This window comes from Phocoena phocoena, chromosome 10 (assembly GCF_963924675.1).
Source record: "Phocoena phocoena chromosome 10, mPhoPho1.1, whole genome shotgun sequence".
NCBI classification, from domain to species: Eukaryota; Metazoa; Chordata; class Mammalia; order Artiodactyla; family Phocoenidae; genus Phocoena; species Phocoena phocoena.
In genome coordinates, this window is record NC_089228.1 from 4,488,293 (window position 1) to 4,508,234 (window position 19,942).

General features: G+C 47.4%; 1 protein-coding gene across 1 annotated transcript; it reads right to left on the reverse strand.

The window, feature by feature from the left end:
- Window positions 1-846: 846 nt before the first annotated feature.
- On the reverse strand, window positions 847-18,004 carry H1-8 (H1.8 linker histone). The gene is made up of 5 exons (XM_065885096.1): window positions 17,878-18,004; window positions 4,561-4,820; window positions 2,510-2,870; window positions 1,418-1,482; window positions 847-1,098 (listed from the first exon to the last, which is right to left on the reverse strand). The coding sequence occupies exons 1-5, from the start codon at window positions 18,002-18,004 to the stop codon at window positions 847-849; spliced, it is 1,065 nt and encodes a 354-aa protein (XP_065741168.1).
- Window positions 18,005-19,942: the final 1,938 nt, after the last annotated feature.

Genomic DNA, 19,942 nt, shown 5'->3' on the forward strand with positions numbered 1-19,942 from the left:
GCAATCAAAGAGCCCAGGTTCAAGGGGCAGGGGCACAGACTCCAGCTCTCCATGGGAAGAGCGTCACATACGTTTTTAAAACACCCCAGACCTCACCTCTGTCTCCATCTGGGCTTTAGCCACACATGCCTGTCAAGAGCATTCCCGCCCCACAGCCTTTGCGCTTTCTCTTCCTTCTGAGGATTCCCGAGGGGCCCACAGTCCTACTCAGTGACTAGTCGAACGGTCCGCACCTCCTCTCAGCTCCTCTGACCCCTCCTCTCTGCAGCCACAGGGCTTCTTCTCAACACACACCACGTCAGCCTCTTCCCTGCCTATAACCCACCCTGGCTCCCCACTGCCCCCAAGACGATGTCTGCCCTCCTTAGTCCACCCTTCCACAGCTTCCTGCCCCATCTCCACGGCCCAGGGGCTCATGCCACCCCTCCCCCACCTGTTCTCCTCTCAAAACCACAAATCCCCATCCTCCCAGCTCCACCCCACATTCTGGGCCCTCTGCCTGCAAGGCCCTTCCCCTCATCTATCTGGCAATTCCTACTCATCCTTTAAAACCAAAAGCTGCCCCCTCCAGGGAGCAGTCCCACATCTCAGGCTGGATTAAACACCTTTCCAGTGCCTCCACAGGTGCCTAGGTGACTTTGGATCCCTGCAGCGGTCTGCATCTCCCCAGGGCAGAAGCTTCTATCTGGGTCCTAGCCCTGGATGGCCAAATCCTTAGACCTCAGCCTCCTTCCACACCAATTTGTGGGGGAAAAAGTCTTTATTGATAAATAGGTTACAGTGAAATAGAGTGATAGTTTTTAGGGGAATAAAAAAGTAGAATCTCAGTCTGTCTCCACCCCGCCTCTAGTTCTCGGATTCTGCCTTCTTACTGGCCGCTTTGGATGAAGAGGACTTGGTGGGAATGCCAGGCTTTCTCGGGCCTTTAGGGGCCTCTGCCTTCCTGGCCAGTGGTACAGGTTCCATCTTGGACCCACTGCCCTTGGGAGGAACAGGGGCCTTGGCTTTAGGCCCCTCCCCGGCCCCCTGCGCAGCAGCCTTTTTAGGGACCTTGCTGCCCATCTTCTTTTTGGCTGGGGAAGCAGCAGCATCCTCGCCCTATAAGAAAGCAAACCAGGAGCAAGGGGACAGAGCTGGGCAGGGCTGGGTGCACAGCTCAGAGCCCACGAACTTAGGGGTGAAATCCCAGCGCTGGGTCACTTTCGACAAGTGACCTCACCTCTCTAAGTCTCAGCCTCTTATCTATAAAATGGGGTGATCCTCACGGCGCTGAAGGGCCGGGGAGGGGAGGAAAGTGCTCTGTACTTTGTAGGAAAATAAGTTGCCCCCTTCCTTGGCTGACCCCTCTGGGGCCGGGTGGGGATGCCCGAGCTCTGGTCGCTGGAGACCCGGAGCAGGAAGTCACCCAGGCACCTACCTTGGTGACCGTGGGTTTGGAACTCTGACTCCCAGGCTTTGTTTTCCTGTGGGCCTTGGTATCTGCTGGAAGAGGGGATGGCATGTGAGAAACACTCCTTTCAGGAGGAGCTGCTGCTGGGCAGGAAGGTTCAGGGGTCCCACAGCCCTTGTCCTGCCCAGGGCCCAGTCCTCACTCTGACATTTGCAGGCTGTATGACCTGGAGCAAGTAGTTTAGCCTCTCTGAGTCTGGGTGCCCTAGCCTGCCAACTGAAGGTAGCAGCCTCTCTACCACGGACAGTTAGAGGATTAACTGGACAGTGGCTGACCATCCCTCACTCCGTTCACAGCTCCACGCCTGCCCACACCAAAGGCCCCCGACAGGTGTATCTGCCTCTAGCCTTTAACCCATCTTCCACATGGCAGCCAGGATACATTTTTCTTTTCTTTTTTTTTTTTGCAATACGTGGGCCTCTCACTGTTGTGGCCTCTCCCGTTGCGGAGCACAGGCTCTGGACGCGCAGGCTCAGCGGCCATGGCTCACGGGCCCAGCGGCTCCGCGGCATGTGGGATCTTCCCAGACCGGGGCACAAACCCGTGTCCCCTGCATCGGCAGGCGGACTCCCAACCACTGCGCTACCAGGGAAGCCCCAGGATACATTTTTAAGAACACCTTGGGCCCTAGCTGTCCCCTGTTCAGAGTCTTTCTGTGGCTCCTCATCGTCCTCCAGATAAAGTCCAGCCTCCTTCTGCCCTTCACAACCTCCCCTACCCCCTCCCCCAGTGCACACACACAGAACTATTTGTACTTCTTCCACCTTCTTCATGCTTCCAGACCTTTGCACAAGCTGTTCTGCCTGGGACACCTCCTCCAGGAAGCCTCCCCTGATCCTTCTCAGAGATGACCCCTCCTCCTCTCTCTACGCTCTTCTCCCCCATACCCACCCCCACCAGCTACCATGCATTCTCTGTCTCTCTGAGTCAAGCCAAGTGCTCAGGGCACACTGGCTAGAAACCCCTCCTCCCAGAGCTGGCCCCTCCATTCCAACTCATGTCCAGTGGCTGCCAGAAACCCCCTCCCATACCCTCCTCTCACCCCATTCACATCCATACCTCGGCTGCTCCTTCCACCTTTGACCTCTGACTTCCCGCTGGGCCCACTGGCAATGGGAGGGGCCTGTGTGGCCTTGTCTGGCTGTTGGGAGGACTTCTTGGCCTCACCCAGTCTTGCCTCTTGGTCCTTGGTCTGCTGGCCTTTCTTGGGGGCCTTCATGGCTGCACCTGGTTTGGGGGGAGCTGTCCTCCCCTCTCCTGGCTTCCTGGATCCTTTTTTCACATCGCCTGGGTTGGGTGGGTTCTTCTTTGACTCAGTTGGTTTCTTGGGGTCCTTTCCCTCAGCTTGACCAGGCCTCCTGGGGGCCGTCATGGTGGACGTCTTCCTGGGCTGGATTTTCCTTTTGTCTTTGGGAACTAACTGGAGGAGGAGAGAACGGGGTGGGATTGACAGCAGAGGTTCTGGATGTCTTATGCCCCTATACCCTACATGAGGCTCAGAGAAGACCCCATCCCAAAGGAGGGGAAGAGGAAGGCGGCCAAGGGCTTGCGGAGAGCACGCAAAACCACCTCCTAAATGCCGGCTGCCAGTAATGCATTCCACCCATTCATACACTGTGAGGAACGGTGCTGCCATTAGGAGCTAAGGAACCCGAGTCTCCAAAACTCACCCAAGCTTCTCCTACCCTCCCTGCACAGGTGGCGGGCACGCGCCTCCCACCCCCGCACCCAGAAGCCTCAGAGCCAGGCTTCTGGGAGCACATCATGCACACTGAGCCCTAACAGTATCTCTGAGATGCTAACCTATAATCTCCTTTGACCCCCCAACACCATTCACAGACTGTGGCTCGGACTCCCCACCTCCCCGCCTCACACCACTGTGTCCCCAAGTCTCCCTGCCGCTTCGCTTCTGTGTAGCTGAACACGGACATGGAAGTCAGACGGCTGAGAGTTCGTGGCTTCCTGAGGCCTCAACCCCAGCCCAAGGGCGACTCGCCCAAGTCTTCTCCTCCCCCTCTGGCCTCGGTCTCCCCATCTTTACAATGGGGCCAACAGGGAGGGTACAAGTGGCAGGAAGATGCAAGCGTCCCTGGCAAACGGGTGGTCCCTGCCCCTCTAGAGCCCAGCTGATGACGCTGCTCCCAGCATCCCTGGACCCTCACGGCTCCCCGTTACCCACCAAGACCAGAATCAACTCCCACTCTCTGCACACACACATTCCTGACTCCGTGGTACCCAAGACCCCCTTCCCTGCCTCCCAGCTCCTTGGCCCACTTTCCTGACCGTCTCCCAGTCACAGGCACTCCCAGTGCCCTCTCTTGCTTCCCTTCACCCCACCCTGTGCCCCTGGCCTTGCCGTGGCTGGTGTCCAAGCTCTGACCCACACACCCGGAGTTCCAGGAGGGGGGATCCCCTGTGCTCAGCCACCCTATTCCCACAGGGATTGGAACGTGGAGGTTGAGAATGTTCCGCCATGTTCCATGGAGCCTGTCAGAGGAACTGCTACTTGCTGGGGCACAGCAGTGACGAGACAGACCCCATGTCTGTGTCCCTGAGATTTCCCTGGTGGCAGCTGGCAGTCATGATGCTGGGGCTTAATTCTGTGGCCAAATTTGCCCTTAGCTCTGGGTGACCCTCCCCTTTGAAAGAGGAGGATGTAGGGGCTCAGGGAGGCGTCAGCCCTGGTCTGGAGACCACGGGTCTAGAGCCAGACAGCACGGGGAACAAACCCCATTTCTGTGACCCCGTAGAGGCCAAGGTTGGGTCTGTGCCGCCCGTGGTAAGGAATTCCAGGAAGGGGTCACGGGCGCCAAGAACCTAGAAGTGAAACAGCTGAGACGGTCTCTGGTCACTCAACACACCCAACAGGGATGGAGGCGGATGCAGCAGGGTGACTGGGGCCATGTGGGTGCTCAGCTTTCCCGGGGAGACAGGGGGTCTTGGCAAAGACAGAGGAAGAACGAGAAGAGACAGAAGGAGAGAGGGAACAGGGCAGGGGACCAGCACCCAGAGGCTGGGAAGAAAGAGCTGGAATTGGGGTTCAAGCCCTCGGGCAAGCCCCTGCACCCTGGGGCCTCTCACCACCCCCCACCCCATTCCCAGCGGCTGACTTTGAAGCTGCCAGTGGCTCCCCGGGCCTTGGAGTTGACGGGCCTGACGAGGAGGCCGCGGTGCATGCCTGTGGCCAAGGCCTGCTTCAGCAGGTACTTGAACCGGAGGACGTTCACCGTCGGGTACTTCTGCAGGATGTAAACCTTGATGGCCGCCACCGAGGTACCCCGGCGCTGCTCCCCCGCCTGCAGCGCCTCCAGCACCATGCGCAGCACGGGAGGGTGGCGGCGGGGCTCTCGGACGCCGCTCCGGATCAGACCTACGGACAGACAACAGGACATCACCCGGGGCCCAGACCTCCCTCAGACCCCGCTGAGGACACACACGCCTAGTGAAGCACCCACGAGGCGCTGGCCACGCCTCACTGTGGGTGAGCGAGCGGCCGGGGGATCAAGCACACACCCCTCACCCCCACCCCAGGTCAGGGCCACTGCCCCCTGGCCTGGGAGCAGAGGCGGGGGGCACTGCTTGGCCACCCGGGGTCTCCCGGTGCCCGCCGTGGGGCTGGGCACGCACCAGACCTCCACGAAGGCTCAATAAAAGCATTAAAGGGTCCTTAAACAAACCTACACCAGGTCAGTTGTCAAGCCCTAACTACCAGTTCACAGGAAATGCAAGGGCCACGGGCATAAAATCAGTAAAACCCAGACTGTGAGGAGCTCTTCAGAACACATGGCCTGGTTTCTCCTACCAACAAGCAAGGAGGAAAAGAAAACGTGGGAAGGGCCCCAGAGAGGAAAGATCCTAAGAATCCCTTTAACCAAATACAACATGGTGGCCTTGCTCAGACTCAGAATAGGATTTGAACAATCCAACTGGAAAAAAGAAAAAAAGGCAACTAGACAAATGTGAACACTGGAATATTTCATGATATTAAGGATGATACTGTTTCCAGTGTGCTGATGGCACTGCAATTATTTTAAGAGGTTCTTACCTTTTAAAGATAAATACTGAACTGGGACTTCCTCGGTAGCACAGTGGATAAGACTCCATGCTCCCAGTATAGAAGACCTGGGTTCGATCCTTGGTCAGGAAACTAGATTCCATATACATGCCACAACTAAGAGTTTGCATGCCACAACTAAGGAGCCCATGTGCTGCAACTAAGGGGCTGGTGGGCTACAACAAAGGAGCCTGCTTGCCACAACTAAGACCTGCTGCAGCTAAATAAATAAATAAAAGATAAATACAGAACTGTTTACAGATGAAATGATAAGTCTGGCATTTACTTCGAAATAATGCAGTAGGTGAAACAAGTGTACCTACAAGCTGTTAGCTGTTGAAGTCGGGTGATGGCTGCCTGGGGAAGGGGCGCAGGTCACTGTATCATTCAGTCTAATTTTGTGTCCGTTTAAAAGTTTTCATCGGGGCTTCCCTGGTGGTGCAGTGGTTGAGAGTCCACCTGCCAATGCAGGGAATGCAGGTTCGTGCCCCAGTCCGGGAAGATTCCACATGCCGCGGAGCGGCTGGGCCCGTGAGCCATGGCCGCTGAGCCTGCGCGTCCGGAGGCTGTGCTCCGCAACAGGAGAGGCCACAACAGTGAGAGGCCCGCGTACCGCAAAAAAAAGGTTTCATCATGGGACTTCCCTGGTGGCGCAGTTGTTGAGAATCCACCTGCCAATGCAGGGGACGCGTGTTCTATCCCTGGTCCGGGAAGATCCCACATGCCGCGGAACAACCAAACCCATGCGCCACAACTACTGAGCCTGTGCTCTAGAGCCCGTGAGCCACAACTACTGAGCCTGCATGCCACAACTACTGAAGCCTACACACCTAGAGCTCATGCTCCACAACAAGAGAAGCCACTGCAATGAAAAGCCCATGCACCACAACAAAGAGTAGCCCCCGCGCACAACTAGAGAAAGCCCGTGCGCAGCAATGAAGACCCAACACAGCCAAAAATAAAACATAAATAAATCAATTTATTAAAAAAAAGAGTTTTCATCATAAAAAGTAACAAAAGAATTTCACTCCTATGCCCAAGAGAAAAGAAAATATACATCCACACAAAAATGTGTACACAGATGTTCATAGCAGCATTATTTATAATAGCCCAAAAGCAGAAACAACCCCAAAGTCCATAAACTAATGAATGCATAAATAAAACGTGTTATAGACGTAAAATACAATGTCATCCAGGCAACAGGAGGAATGAAGTACTTCCTTGAAAACATTATGCAAAGTGAAAGCAGCCGGTCACAAAAAGTCATATATTGTATGAGTTAGTTTATATGAAATATCCAGAATGGGCAAATCAGAGCCAGAAAGCAGATTAGTGGTTGCCAGGGGCTGGGAGGTGGGCAGGGATGGGGAGTGACAGCTAATGGGTACAGGTTTTCTTTAGAGGGGATGGAAATATTGTAAAATTGACTGTGGAGATGGGTACACAACTGTGAATATACTAAAAGCCATTGCACACTTTAAATGGGTGAATTGTATGGTATGTGAATTGTTGAGATATCTCGATAAGCTGTTTTTTTTTTTTTCCTCAGTACGCGGGCCTCTCACTGTTGTGACCTCTCCCGTTGCGGAGCACAGGCTCCGGATGCGCAGGCTCAGCGGCCATGGCTCACGGGCCTAGCCGCTTCGCGGCATGTGGGATCTTCCCAGACCGGGGCACGAACCTGTGTCCCCTGCATCGGCAGGCGGACTCTCAACCACTGCGCCACCAGGGAAGCCCGATAAGCTGTTATTTTTAAAAAGTTGCAAAGGAGAGTAGGATCCAGGGGTGAGGAAGGAGACAGTGTGAGAAGTTGTCAGTCACCGTAAAGCAAGTAAAAGTGGTTTAATTATGAAATCTGATTTAAACATTGTGATTAGAAATGTTGATTTCCAACCAATTTGCAAAAACTAAAGACAAAAAAGGAACCAAGTGGCTAAAATATATATATATTATTATTATTTTTTTTTTTTTTTTGCGGTACGCGAGCCTCTCACTGTTGTGGCCTCTCCCGTTGCGGAGCACAGGCTCCGGACGCACAGGCTCAGCGGCCATGGCTCACGGGCCTAGCCACTCTGTGGCATGTGGGATCTTCCCGGACCAGGGCACAAACCCGTGTCTCCTGCATCGGCAAACGGACTCTCAACCACTGCGCCACCAGGGAAGCCCATAAAAAATATATTTTTTAAAAAACCACATTTTAAAATGGAAAAAATAAAACAACCTTGTACATATACAGACTGCTATATCAAAGCCACATGGGAACTACAAACCAAAAAACTACGATACACACACAAAAAAGAAAAAGCAACCCAAACACAACACTAAAGATAGTCATCAAACCACAAGAGAAGAGAACAAAAGGGAAGAAAGAAGAGCAACAAAAACAAATCCAAAACAATTAAGAAAATGGAAATAGGAACACATGTATTGATAACTACCTTAAATGTAAATGGATTAAATGCTCCAACCAAAAGACATAGACTGGCTGAATGGATACAAAAAAAGACCCATCTATATGCTGTCTACAAGAGACCCACTTCAGACCTAGGGACACATACAGACTGAAAGTGAGGGGATGGAAAAAGATATTCCATGCAAATGGAAAACAAAGGAAGCTGGAGTAGCAATACTCATATCAGACAAAATCAACTTTAAAATAAAGACTGTTACAAGAGACAAGGAAGGACACTACATAATGATCAAGGTATCAATCCAAGATATAAAAATTATAAATATGTATGCACCCAACATACAAGCACCTCAATATATAAAGCAAATACTAACAGCCATAAAGGGAGAAATTGACAATAACACAATAATAGTGGGGGACTTTAACCCCCCACTGACACCAATGGACAGATCATCCAGACAGAAAATCAATAAGGAAACACAGGCACTTAAATGACACTTTACACTAGATGGACTTAATTGATATTTATAGAGCATTCCATCCAAAAGGAGCAGAATACACATTCTTCTCAGGTGCACATGGAACGTTCTCCAGGACTGACCACATGCTGGGCCACAAAGCCAGCCTCAGTAAATTTAAGAAAACTGAAATCATATCAAGCATCTTTTCTGACCACAATGCTATGAGATTAGAAATAAAAAATACAGGAAAGAAGAAACTGTAAAAAACACAAACTCGTGGAGGCTAAACAATATGTTACTAAACAACGAATGGATCACTGAAGAAATCAAAGAGGAAATTAAGAGAGACAAATGAAAATAAAAACACGACGATCCAAAACCTATGGAATGCAGCAAAAGCAGTTCAAAGAGGGAAGTTTATAGCAATACAATCTTACCTCAGGAAACAAGAAACATCTCAAATAAACAACCTAACCTTACACCTAAAGCAACTAGAGAAAGAGGAACAAACAAAACCCAAAGTTAGCAGAAGGAAAGAAATCAAAGATCAGAGCAGAAATAAATGAAACAGAGATGAAGAAAACAATAGAAAAGATCAGTGAAACGAAAACCTGGTTCTTCAAAAAGATAAACGAAACTGGTAAAACTTTACTAGACTCATCAGAAAAAAAAGGGACAGGCTTCCCCTTTCAATAAAATTAGAAATGAAAAAGGAGACTACTACAAGCAACTATACACCAATAAAATGAACAACCTGGAAGAAATGGACAAATTCTTAGAAAGGTACAACCTTCCAAGACTGAACCAGGAAGAGATAGAAAATATGAACAGACCAATCACGAGTACTGAAATTGAAACTGTGATTTAAAAACTTCCAGCAAACAAAAGTCCAGGACCAGATGGCTTCACAGGCAAATTCTATCAAACATTTAGAGAAGAGCTAACACCCATCCTTCTTAAACTCTTCCCAAAAAAATTGCAGAGGAAGGAACACTCCCATTCTACAAGGCCACCATCACCCTGATGCCAAAACCAGACAAAGATACCACAAAAAAAGAAAATTACAGGCCAATATCACTGATGAACATTGACGCAAAAATCCTCAACAAAATACTACAAACCAAATGCAACAACATGTTAAAAAGATCATGCAGCATGATCAAGTGGGATTTATCCCAGGGATGCAAGGATTCTTCTACATCTGCAAATCAACCACGATGACATACCACATCAACAGACTGAAGAATAAAAACCATATGATCATCTCAATAGATGCAGAAAAAGCTTCTGACAAAATTCAACACCCATTTATGATAAAAACTCTTCAGAAAGTGGGCACAGAGGGAACCTACCTCAACATAATAAAGGCCATATATGACAAACCCACAGGAAACATCTCAATGGTGAAAAACTGAAAGCATTTCCTCTAAGATCAGGAACAAGACAAGGAAGTCCACCCTCACCACTATTATTCAACATAATTTTGGAAGTCCTAGCTACAGTAATCAGAGAAGAAAAAGAAATAAAAGCAATACAAATTGGAAAAGAAGAAGTAAAGCTGTCACTGTTTGCAGATGACATGATACTATACATAGAGAATCTTAAAGATGCCACCAGAAAACTACTAGAGCTCATCAATGAATTTGGTAAAGTTGCAGGATACAAAATTAATGTTCAGAAATCTCTTGCATTCCTATACACTAACAATGAAAGATTAGAAAGAGAAATTAAGGAAACAATTCCATTTACCATTGTAACAAAAAGAATAAAATACCTAGGAATAAACTTATCTAAGGAGGCAAAAGACCTGTACTGAGAAAAGAAAGAAATCAAAGATGACACAAACAGATGTTCTTAGATTGGAAGAATCAACATTGTGAAAATGACTATATTACCCAAAGCAATCTACAGATTCAATGCAATCCCTACCAAATTACCAATGGCATTTTCCACAGAATTAGAACAAAAATTTTTACAATTTGTATGGAAACACAAAAGACTGCAAATAGCCAAAGTTATCTTGAGAAAGAAAAACAGAGCTTCAGGAATCTGGCTCCCTGACTTCAGACTATATTAGAAAGCTACAGTAATCAAAACAGTTTCATTGCAGCACTATTTACAATAGTGAGGACATGGAAGCAACCTAAACGTCCATCAACAGAGGACTAGAAAAAGAAGATGTGGGGACTTCCCTGGCAGTCCAGTGGTTAAGACTCTGTGCTCCCAATGTAGGGGGCACGGGTTCAATCCCTGGTTGGGGAACTAAGATCTTGCATGCTGCAGGCAAAAAAAAAGAAAAAAAAAAAGTGCTACATATATACAATGGAATATTACTCAGCCATAAAAAAGAATGAAATAATGCCATTTACAGCAACATGGATAGACCTAGAGATTTTCATACTGAGTGAAGTAAGTCAGAGAAAGACAAATATCATATGATATCACTTGTATGTGGAATCTAAAAAAAGGGTACAAATCAACTTGTTTACAAAACAGAAGGGTCACAGATATAGGAAACAAATTTAAGGGCTTCCCTGGTGGTGCAGTGGTTAAGAATCTGCCCGCCAATGCAAGGGACATGGGTGTGAGCCCTGTTCTAGGAATATCCCACATGCTGCAGAGCAACTGAGCCTGTGTGCCACAACTAGTGAGCCTGCACTCTAGAGCCCGCAAGCCACAACTACTGAAGCCTGCATGCCACAACTACTGAAGCCGACACACCTAGAGCCTATGCTCCGCAACAAGAGATGCCACCACAATGAGAAGCCCGCACACTACAACGAAGAGTAGCCCCCGCTCACCGCAACGAAATAAAGTCTGCACGCAGCAACGAAGACCCAACACAGTCAAGAATAAATAAATAATTTTTAAAAAGAAAACAAATTTATGGTTACCAGGGGATAAGTGGGAGGAGGGATAAATTGGGAGGTTGGGATTGACATATACACACTACTATATATAAAATAAATAACTTATAAGAACCTGCTGTATAGCACAGGGAACTCTACTCAGCAATCTGTAATGGCAAATGTGGGAAAAGAATCTTAAAAAAAAAAGTGGATATATGTATATGTATAACTGATTCACTTTGCTGTACACCTGAAACTAACACAACATTGTAAATCAACGATACTCCAATAAAATTTTTTTAAATGAGACCCAATTAAACTTAAAACTTTTGCACAGAAAAAATAAACAAAACAAAAAGACAACCCATGAAATGGGAGAAAATATTTGCAAATGAAGTGACTGACAAAGGATTAATCTCCAAAACATATGAACAGCTCATGCAGTTCAATATCAAAAAAAAAACATAATCCAATCAAAAAATAGGCAGAAGATCTAACTAGACATTTCTCAAAAGAAATACAGATGGCCAAAAAGCACATGAAAAGATGCTCAACATCACTAATTATTAGAGAAACGCATATCAAAACTACAATGAGGTATCAGCTCATACCAGTCAGAATGGCCATCATCAAAAAGTCAACAAACAATAAATGATGGAGAGGGTATGGAAAAAAGGGAACTCTCCTACAGTGTGGGTGGGAATGTAAATTGGTACAGCCACTGTGGAGAACAGTATGGAGGTTCCTCAAAAAACTAAACATAGAACTACCATATGATCCAGCAATCCCACTCCCAGGCATATATCCAGAGAAAACCATGATTCAAAAAGATACATGCACCCCAATGTTCATTGCATCACTATTTACAATAGCCAAGACATGGAAGCATTCAACATGTCCATGGAAGGATGGATGAATAAAGAAGATGTGGTAAAAAAAAAAAAAAGAAGATGTGGTACATATATACAATATATACAATGGAATATTACTCAGCCATGAAAAAGAATGAAATAATGCTATTTGCAGCAACATGCATGGACCTAGAGAGGATCATACTAAGTGAAGTCAGTCACACAGAGAAAGACACATATCATATGATACACTCATATGTGGAAGCTAAAAAAAAACAAGGTACAAATGAACTTATTTACAAAACAGAAATAGAGTCACAGAGGTAGAAAACAAACTTACAGTTACTGGGGGGAAAGGGAGGAGGGATAAACTGGGAGATTAGGATTGACATTTACACACTACTACATATAAAACAGATAACTACTAAGGACATACTGTATAGCACAGGGAACTCTACTCATTACTCTGTAATGACCTATATGGGAAAAGAATCTAAAAAAGCGTGGATATATGTATACTGTACACCTGAAACCAACACAAAATTGTAAATCAACTATACTCCAATAAAAATTTTAAAAATAAAGTGGGAAAAAACCCACCTGAAAACTCTAGATCTCAGCAAAAATTGTAAAGAGGCTTAATCAAATTCAACCTCTATTGCCTCCTGGCCAGGAAGAGCCCAGTGTCTGAGAATATTCATTTTGGGGCCAGAGCCTGCTAATCAGTAGAGTCTGAGGTCAGTCAGGACCTCTGGAGTCTCACTCTCCTCTCGCAAATAAAAACTTCCCCATCTCCCGTGGTGGGGAGGGGGCCCTAAGGAGCTCTGAGCCCTCCCAACTGCAGTGTCAGAGGGTTTCTGGAGGGGCCTGGCCTGGCGTGACAGCTCTGAGACAGGCTGGGACCTGGGACCGTCTGCTGCAGTGCTTGCACCTGGACAGACATCTCCTCAAACAACGACATACAAAGAAACCATAAGGGACTAAAAATAACTGCATGCATGCCCAGTGGGGCAAATTATGGACAACAAGAATCAGAAAAACCAAAAACCCAACTGGTACTTCTGAAGAGCTGGGAGCAAAAGCAGGGTACTGCGCATGCCCCCTGCACACACCACCACCTAAGGGGTGGGCAGACCACATAAGACCCCCCTCTGGCCCGACCCCTGGACACACCCTCTCCCCCACCCCATATGAGGAAGCAGTTTGCAGCCCTCCCTCAGCAAGCGAAACTGTTACTTGTTTTCGCTCCCCCCTGCTGCAGCAGGGGTCCCAATAAAGACTTGCCTGAATTTATTTTTTTTTAATTTGTTTTTGGCTGCCTTGGGCCTTCGTTGCTGCACACAGGCTCTCTCTAGTTGCGGCGAGCGGGGGCTACTCTTCATTGCGGTGCGTGGGCTTCCCACTGCGGTGGCTTCTCTTGTTGCAGAGCACGGGCTCTAAGCACGCGAGCCTCAGGAGTTGTGGTGCATGGGCTCAGTAGTTGTGGCTCGTGGGCTCTAGAGCACAGGCTCAGTAGTTGTGGCGCACGGGCTTAGCTGCTCTGTGGCATGTGGGATCTTCCCAGACCAGGGCTGGAACCCGTGTCCCCTGCATTGGCAGGCGGATTCTCAACCACTGCGCCACCAGGCAAGTCCCTTTGCCTGAATTTCTTATCTGGCCACTGATCAATTTCTATTGATAAGGAGGCCAAGAACCCTGTTCAGTAACATACTTTGTGGCGACACCTCAAAGGGACAATTGTTCCCTTCCCAGAAGAGGATCTATGCACCTCTGGGACCACTGAACACAGCTTCCCCATGGGTGATAAGTGGCCTTCTGAACCTCTTGTTTCAGTGTTACCTCATTTGGTAAGTCTGCTTTCCTGGCCCCTGGGGGCCTCAGTACCCTCATTCAGGCAACTCTTTCCCCTTCCCCTATGTCCTTTTTCCCTCCCCGCTTTCCCTTTGTCCCTTTTCCTCTCCTGAAATCTCTCTACTTCCTCTCTGTCCTCTCCTACTTCTGTCCTGTCTTTCCAAGAGAGTGGACATTGGGCAGCTACAGCATCACTCCTCTCAGCTTGTGAGACCTGCTCGCTCTGGCCGGCAACAGCTCACCTCGACAGGTGACAAGCAGCGGTGGGAGAGGCTCGCCTCACACAGCGCAGATCCTGGTCCAGCAGGCTCTCCTGACAGGAGATTTATGAGAATGATAGAGGTTCAAACCTCAACATGTGGCTGGAAGTCCGATCATCCCAATATTCTCAGCTTTATTTTCCTGCCGCCCAGAGAAGTCCCATTAGACAATAAATGCTGGAGAGGGTGTGGAGAGAAGGGAACCCTCCTATACTTTTTGTGGGAATGTAAATTGGTACAGCCACTATGGAGAACAGTATGGAGGTTCCTTAAAAAATTAAAAAGAGACCTACCATATGATCCTGCAATCCCACTCCTGGGCATATATCCAGAGAAGAACATGGTCTGAAAGGATACCTGCACCCCAGTGTTCATTGCAGCACTGTCTACGATAGCCAAGACATGGAAGCAACCTAAATGTCTATCAACAGAGGAGTGGATAAAGACGACGTGGTACATGTGTACAATGGAATACTACTCAGCCATAAAAAAAGAATGAAATAATGACATTTGCAGCAACATGAATGGACCTAGAGATTGTCATACGGAGTGAAGTAAGTCAGACAGAGAAAGAGAAATATTGCATGATATCGCTTATATGTGGAATCTAAAAAGAAATGATACTGGACTTCCCTGGTGGCGCAGTGGTTAGGAATCCACCTGCCAATGCAGGGGACACGGGTTTGAGCCCTGGTCCGGGAGGATCTTGCGTACCGCGTAGCAACTAGGCCCCGGCGCCACAATTACTGAAGCCAGCACATCTGGAGCCCGTGCTCCGCAACAGAAGTCACCCGCAGTGAGGGGCCCACGCGCCGCAGTGAAGAGTGGCCCCGCTCGTCACAACTAGAGAAAGCCCGTGCGTGGCAAGGATGATTCAACACAGAAAAAAAATGAATAATTAAAGAAATAAATTTAAAAAGAAATGATACAAACAAACTTATCTACAAAACAGAAACAGACTCACAAACTTAGAGAATGAATTTATGGTTACCAGGGGGGAAGGGTTGGGGGAAGGGATAGTTAGGGATTTTCGGACTGACATGTACACACTGCTATATTTAAAGTGGATAACCAACAAGTATCTACTGTATAGCACAGGGAACTCTGCTCAATATTATAAGATAACCTAAATGGGGAAAGAATTTGAAAAAGAATAGATACATGTATATGTATAACTGAATCACCTTGCTGTACACCTGAAACTATCACAACGTTGTTAATCAACAATACTCCAATAGAAAATTAAAAGTTTAAAAAAAGAAAAAAGAGAAGTCCCATTGGGAATGGGCTAAATCGGCAGTTTTCTATATACTGGTGTATGCGTGGGTGAGACTCCCACAGATGATGTACAACTGGCTGATTTCCAGGCTTGATCACCGCAACGGGCAGTGGATAGGGTCTTCCCTCCTTCACTGGCTCTTTCTGGAAGCATGCAGGTTGGTGCCTGAATAGATACCCACAGGGGGCGGGTTGAAAGGGCAATCTCTCTCTCTCTTTCAGTCTTTTCTTTCCCTCTTCCCTTCACCTGTCCCTCGGTTCCCAGCCCTGCACTCTCATACCCTTAATCCTAAAGATTTCTTGTTTGTGTGTTTAAGTTTTTGTCACTGGTGTCTTTGTATTATGTAGTCTTGTCTGTCCAACTGCTCTTGCAAGTCTCTGCCAAAGCACAGTGGAACATTTAAGCCTTGTACAAACACATACAGCCACATCGCCTGAAACTCCAGTCATGGGTTACTTGGTGGGATTTTAAAGACCAACAACAAAAAAAAAAAAAAAAGAGAGAGAGGGGCTTGCATTTCTCTCCTTTGCCTTTGCAATGTAACTATTCGACCTGAGCTCCAAGAATTACCTGATCCATCTGTAGACCCCTAGTCTGAGGGAAAAAAAGAGGCCTTTTTAATTTCAAGAGGGAAAACGATGAGATCTCTGATTCTGTAGAAATTAACTTGTCTAACTTAAGCTTGTCAGTTTAATTGATACAGACCTGTCTTTAGAGTCATCAACATTAATTATAATATTTTCTTTGTACCTAGGGTTACTGAAAGTCAATAAGTACATATTGTTTCTGTTTTAAAATCTGTCATCAAGGAGAATGACCTGATGTGATTAAACTTTTAAGTAAATTTAACTATGATAAGAGCTTTTTGATAAACTCTATGGGAATAATTATGTTTTGGAAACTTCCATCTACAATAGTCCCTCCAAATTTTGGTAACTTAAAACTAAATTAAGGCAAATGACAGGAATCCATCGAGTATCCAGGCCATTTCAAATAAGATGAAATACTGGAACATTAATTGCTAAACAGGTCTCTGTTTACCTACTTTGTCTTCTTGTGAGAGGGAAACTAAAGATGTTTGGGTTTATTAGACACATGTCTTGCACATTAAGGAAAGAAATTGTGTTTTGGGAAGATATACGTTTCTAGATGTTATGAGATATTCCAATCAAGGAATGCTAATGTAAAAGACAGTTCATGGTTGCTTAAGGAAAGTAGGATGTGTGTTTTCAGAAAAGAAGGTATGAGGGTGGCTTCCTTGGTGGCACAGTGGTTAAGAATCTGCCTGCCACGTATTAACCACCAGGAGGGTGTCCAGCTAGAAGTCCTTGTCCCTGCGCGCTCCTTCTCCCTGTCACCTTTCACCATTCTTGTCAAGCTGCCCAGCTTGGAGTTGTCTGTCGTGCGCTAGTGTCTCATGGTTATAGTTAGAAGAGCAAGAATCTCCTGATAATGTGTAATAGCTTGAGAAGAAGTTCTTTTTTCCTGCTAACCAGGTAAGCAGTCTGAGGAGAGCATGGGCGTCGTTTCTGTGTTTGTTGGGATCCTGGTCGGGGTAAGATTGGGACTTAGATAAGATTCCTCTTGGGACATCCTTAATATTTATTAGCTTCTAACTAGTGTTGTAAGCCCAGTTGCCGATTTGGAGATCTCAGTTATTCTGTTCATGGATTTTTATTCACTGCAGGGGACACGGGTTCAAGCCCTGGTCCGGGAAGATGCCACATGCCGCGGAACAACTAAGCCCGTGCGCCACAACTATTGAGGCTGCACTCTAGAGCCCACGAGCCACAACTACTGAGCCCGCATGCCACAACTACTGAAGCCTACGTGCCTAGAGCCTGTGCTCCACAACGAGAAGCCACTGCAATTAGAAGCCCATGCACCGCAATGAAGAGTAGCCCCCACTCGCCGCAACTAGAGAAAGCCAATGTGCAGCAACAAATACCTAACGCAGCCAAAAAATTAATTAAAAAAAAAAAGATATGAGGAACAGAAATATATTTTATTAAAAGGAAAAAGTGATTTTTGTCCTAGGGCTGGTTATTTCTGAATGGAAAGAATAAGGGACAGGAAAATATGGCTACACAGAGTTGCAGAAGGTTTGCAGAAAAGGATCATTGGAAAAAGAATTTTGTATGTGGTCAGGACTTTCTAAGGTTGGGCCACATTTAATTAGGAAAATGGATTTTATTAAGAGGAGGCTGATGCAAGAGACTGGATTTGGTTTCTCTCTCTAGGAGAACAAAATTGTCCTGGAGTGCTGCTTATGATAAAAGATCATATGAGTTCCTGTATTTACTTTTGAAATCTTTTTTTCACCTTAGCTTAAGGAGTAAGTACTCTCACTTTATTCTATGTCCAAAAATCCCCTGTGGGAATACTCCCACCTCTAGGCCCTCAGGTTCTGACCCCTGTGGCCTTTTCCATTGCGAATCTGTAAGGAGAGGTTTGGCAGGTTCTCAGAGAACTCTGACAAGTTTAGGGACGAATTTATCAGGCTGGGGTTGACATTCTCTCTCACCTGGCAGGACATCATGGTTATTCTGGCCCACTGTCGCACCCTGGATTAAAAGGAGCGCATACTGAGAAAGGCCAGGGGACACGCAGATGGCCTGGTGGCCACCAATCCACACCACCAAATTTATCAGGTGGGTGGGGATGCAATCCTAGAACATGACCCCCACTGGGACTGTGGAGATTGTGCAGGCCAGGCTAGGATGAGACATTATATTACTTGTGTATCAGAAGGAAGGAAAGGGTATATGGTGAAGCCTTTAAATTATGATAAGGTCTGAGAGGTTACACAGGAAAAAGATAAAAATCTGGCAGTCTTCCCGAGCCGGGCAACAGAGGCATTCAGGAAGGACACCAGTACAGTCTCTGAGTCCACAGAAGGGAGGACACTGCTGGCCATGTATTTTATCACCCAGGCTACTCCTGATATCAGGAGAAAATTACAAAAAGCTTGAGGCCAGGCCCCAAACCCCGTTGTCAATCTTGGTAGAGGAGGCCTTCAAGGTCTGTACTTAACGGAGGAGACCAATAAGAATAAGAGGCTAATAAAGAAAATGCAACTTTTGGCTGCTCTGATCCATCCACAACCTCGAGGGAATCCTGGAGGGCCGAGAAGGCTGGACAGACCGCCAAGAAGCTGCCTAGGCCAGAACCAGTGTGCCTTTTGTTGGAAGGGGGCACTGGAAGGGGGAATGTCCTGAGGGCCCTCCTGTGGGATGCCCTAGGGGCAACCCTGCCCCGCCCCAATTCCTTGCAAATCTCTCAGATAAGAGATTCCTGCTCACCGACTGAGGGGGCCGGAGCGCCTGCCTGCCCAGCTCCAGATCCCACTCGATCCATCCTCATCACTCCAGGGGAGCCTTAGGTCACCCTTGATGTGGCAGGTAGGAGAACTGACTTTCTTGCAGACACTGGAGGCTCCTGTTCTGTTCCGATTTGGCCAACTGGCCCTCTCTCCAACCGTGACTGTACTGTGATGGGAGTCGATGGACAGCCAAAGGTAAGGCAATTTAGGTCTCCCCTTGCCTGTGGAATTGGGGCCATTATTATTACTCACTCCTTTCTGTATATGCCAGAATGCCCTGTCCCCCTCCCCAGAAGAAATTTGCTAAATAAATTAGGAGCTAGTATATTCTTAGGACAGGGGAATCCAAGGAGGTAAAGAATTCAAACAGAGAATGCATCTATTTGTAGCCCCAGATGGCCCACCTGCTGGTCATCAAAATGTTCCCCAAGACATCCCCCAGGAAATTAGAGAACCGGTAGATCCTGCAGTTTGAGATACCTCGGTGCCAGGAAGGGCAAAACTTGTTCCCCCAATAAAAATATGGTTAAGGCCTGAAGAAAAATACCCCTGGAAAAGACAATATCCTTTAGATGCCACGTGCCTGGTCTTGCGCTGCTCGCTAGGGGTGTTGCCTTAGAGATCTGCATGGGCTGCGCTTGTGAAAGAATCAACATGCCTTTGGCTAGCGATTCCAAGATCCTTCCTTGGAAAGGAAAAGAAAAAACACAAAAAGAAACGGCTCGGGGCTTCCCTGGTGGCGCAGTGGTTAAGACTCCGCCTGCTAATGCAGGGGACACAGGTTTGAGCCCTGGTCCGGGAAGATCCCACATGCCGCGGAGCAACTAAGCCTGTGCACCACAACTGCTGAGCCTGTGCTCTAGAACCCGTGCGCCACAACTACTGAGCCCGCGTGCCACAGCTGCTGATCCTGAGTTCTAGAGCCTGCGAGCCACAACTACTGAAGCCTGCACGCCTAGAGCCCGTGCTCTGCAACAAGAGATGCCACTGCCATGAGAAATGAGAAGCCCACATACCACAACGAAGAGTAGCCCCTGCTCGCTGCAGCTAGAGAAAGCCCAAGCGCAGCAATGAAGACCCAACACAGCCAAAAGTAAATAAATAAAATTAATTAATTAAAAGAAACGGCTGGTTCAGAGCACAAATTCTTATTTT

Excerpts from the sequence above, each read along its gene's own strand:
- H1-8 (XM_065885096.1), bottom strand. The coding sequence starts at position 18,004 with ATGATGTCCTGCCAGGTGAGAGAGAATGTCAACCCCAGCCTGATAAAT. Across the intron at positions 4,821-17,877 it reads CAATGGAAAAGGCCACAGGG|GTCTGATCCGGAGCGGCGTC; the intron begins GTCAGAACCTGA and ends GTCTGTCCGTAG. Across the intron at positions 1,483-2,509 it reads AGGTGGAAGGAGCAGCCGAG|CAGATACCAAGGCCCACAGG; the intron begins GTATGGATGTGA and ends CCCCTCTTCCAG.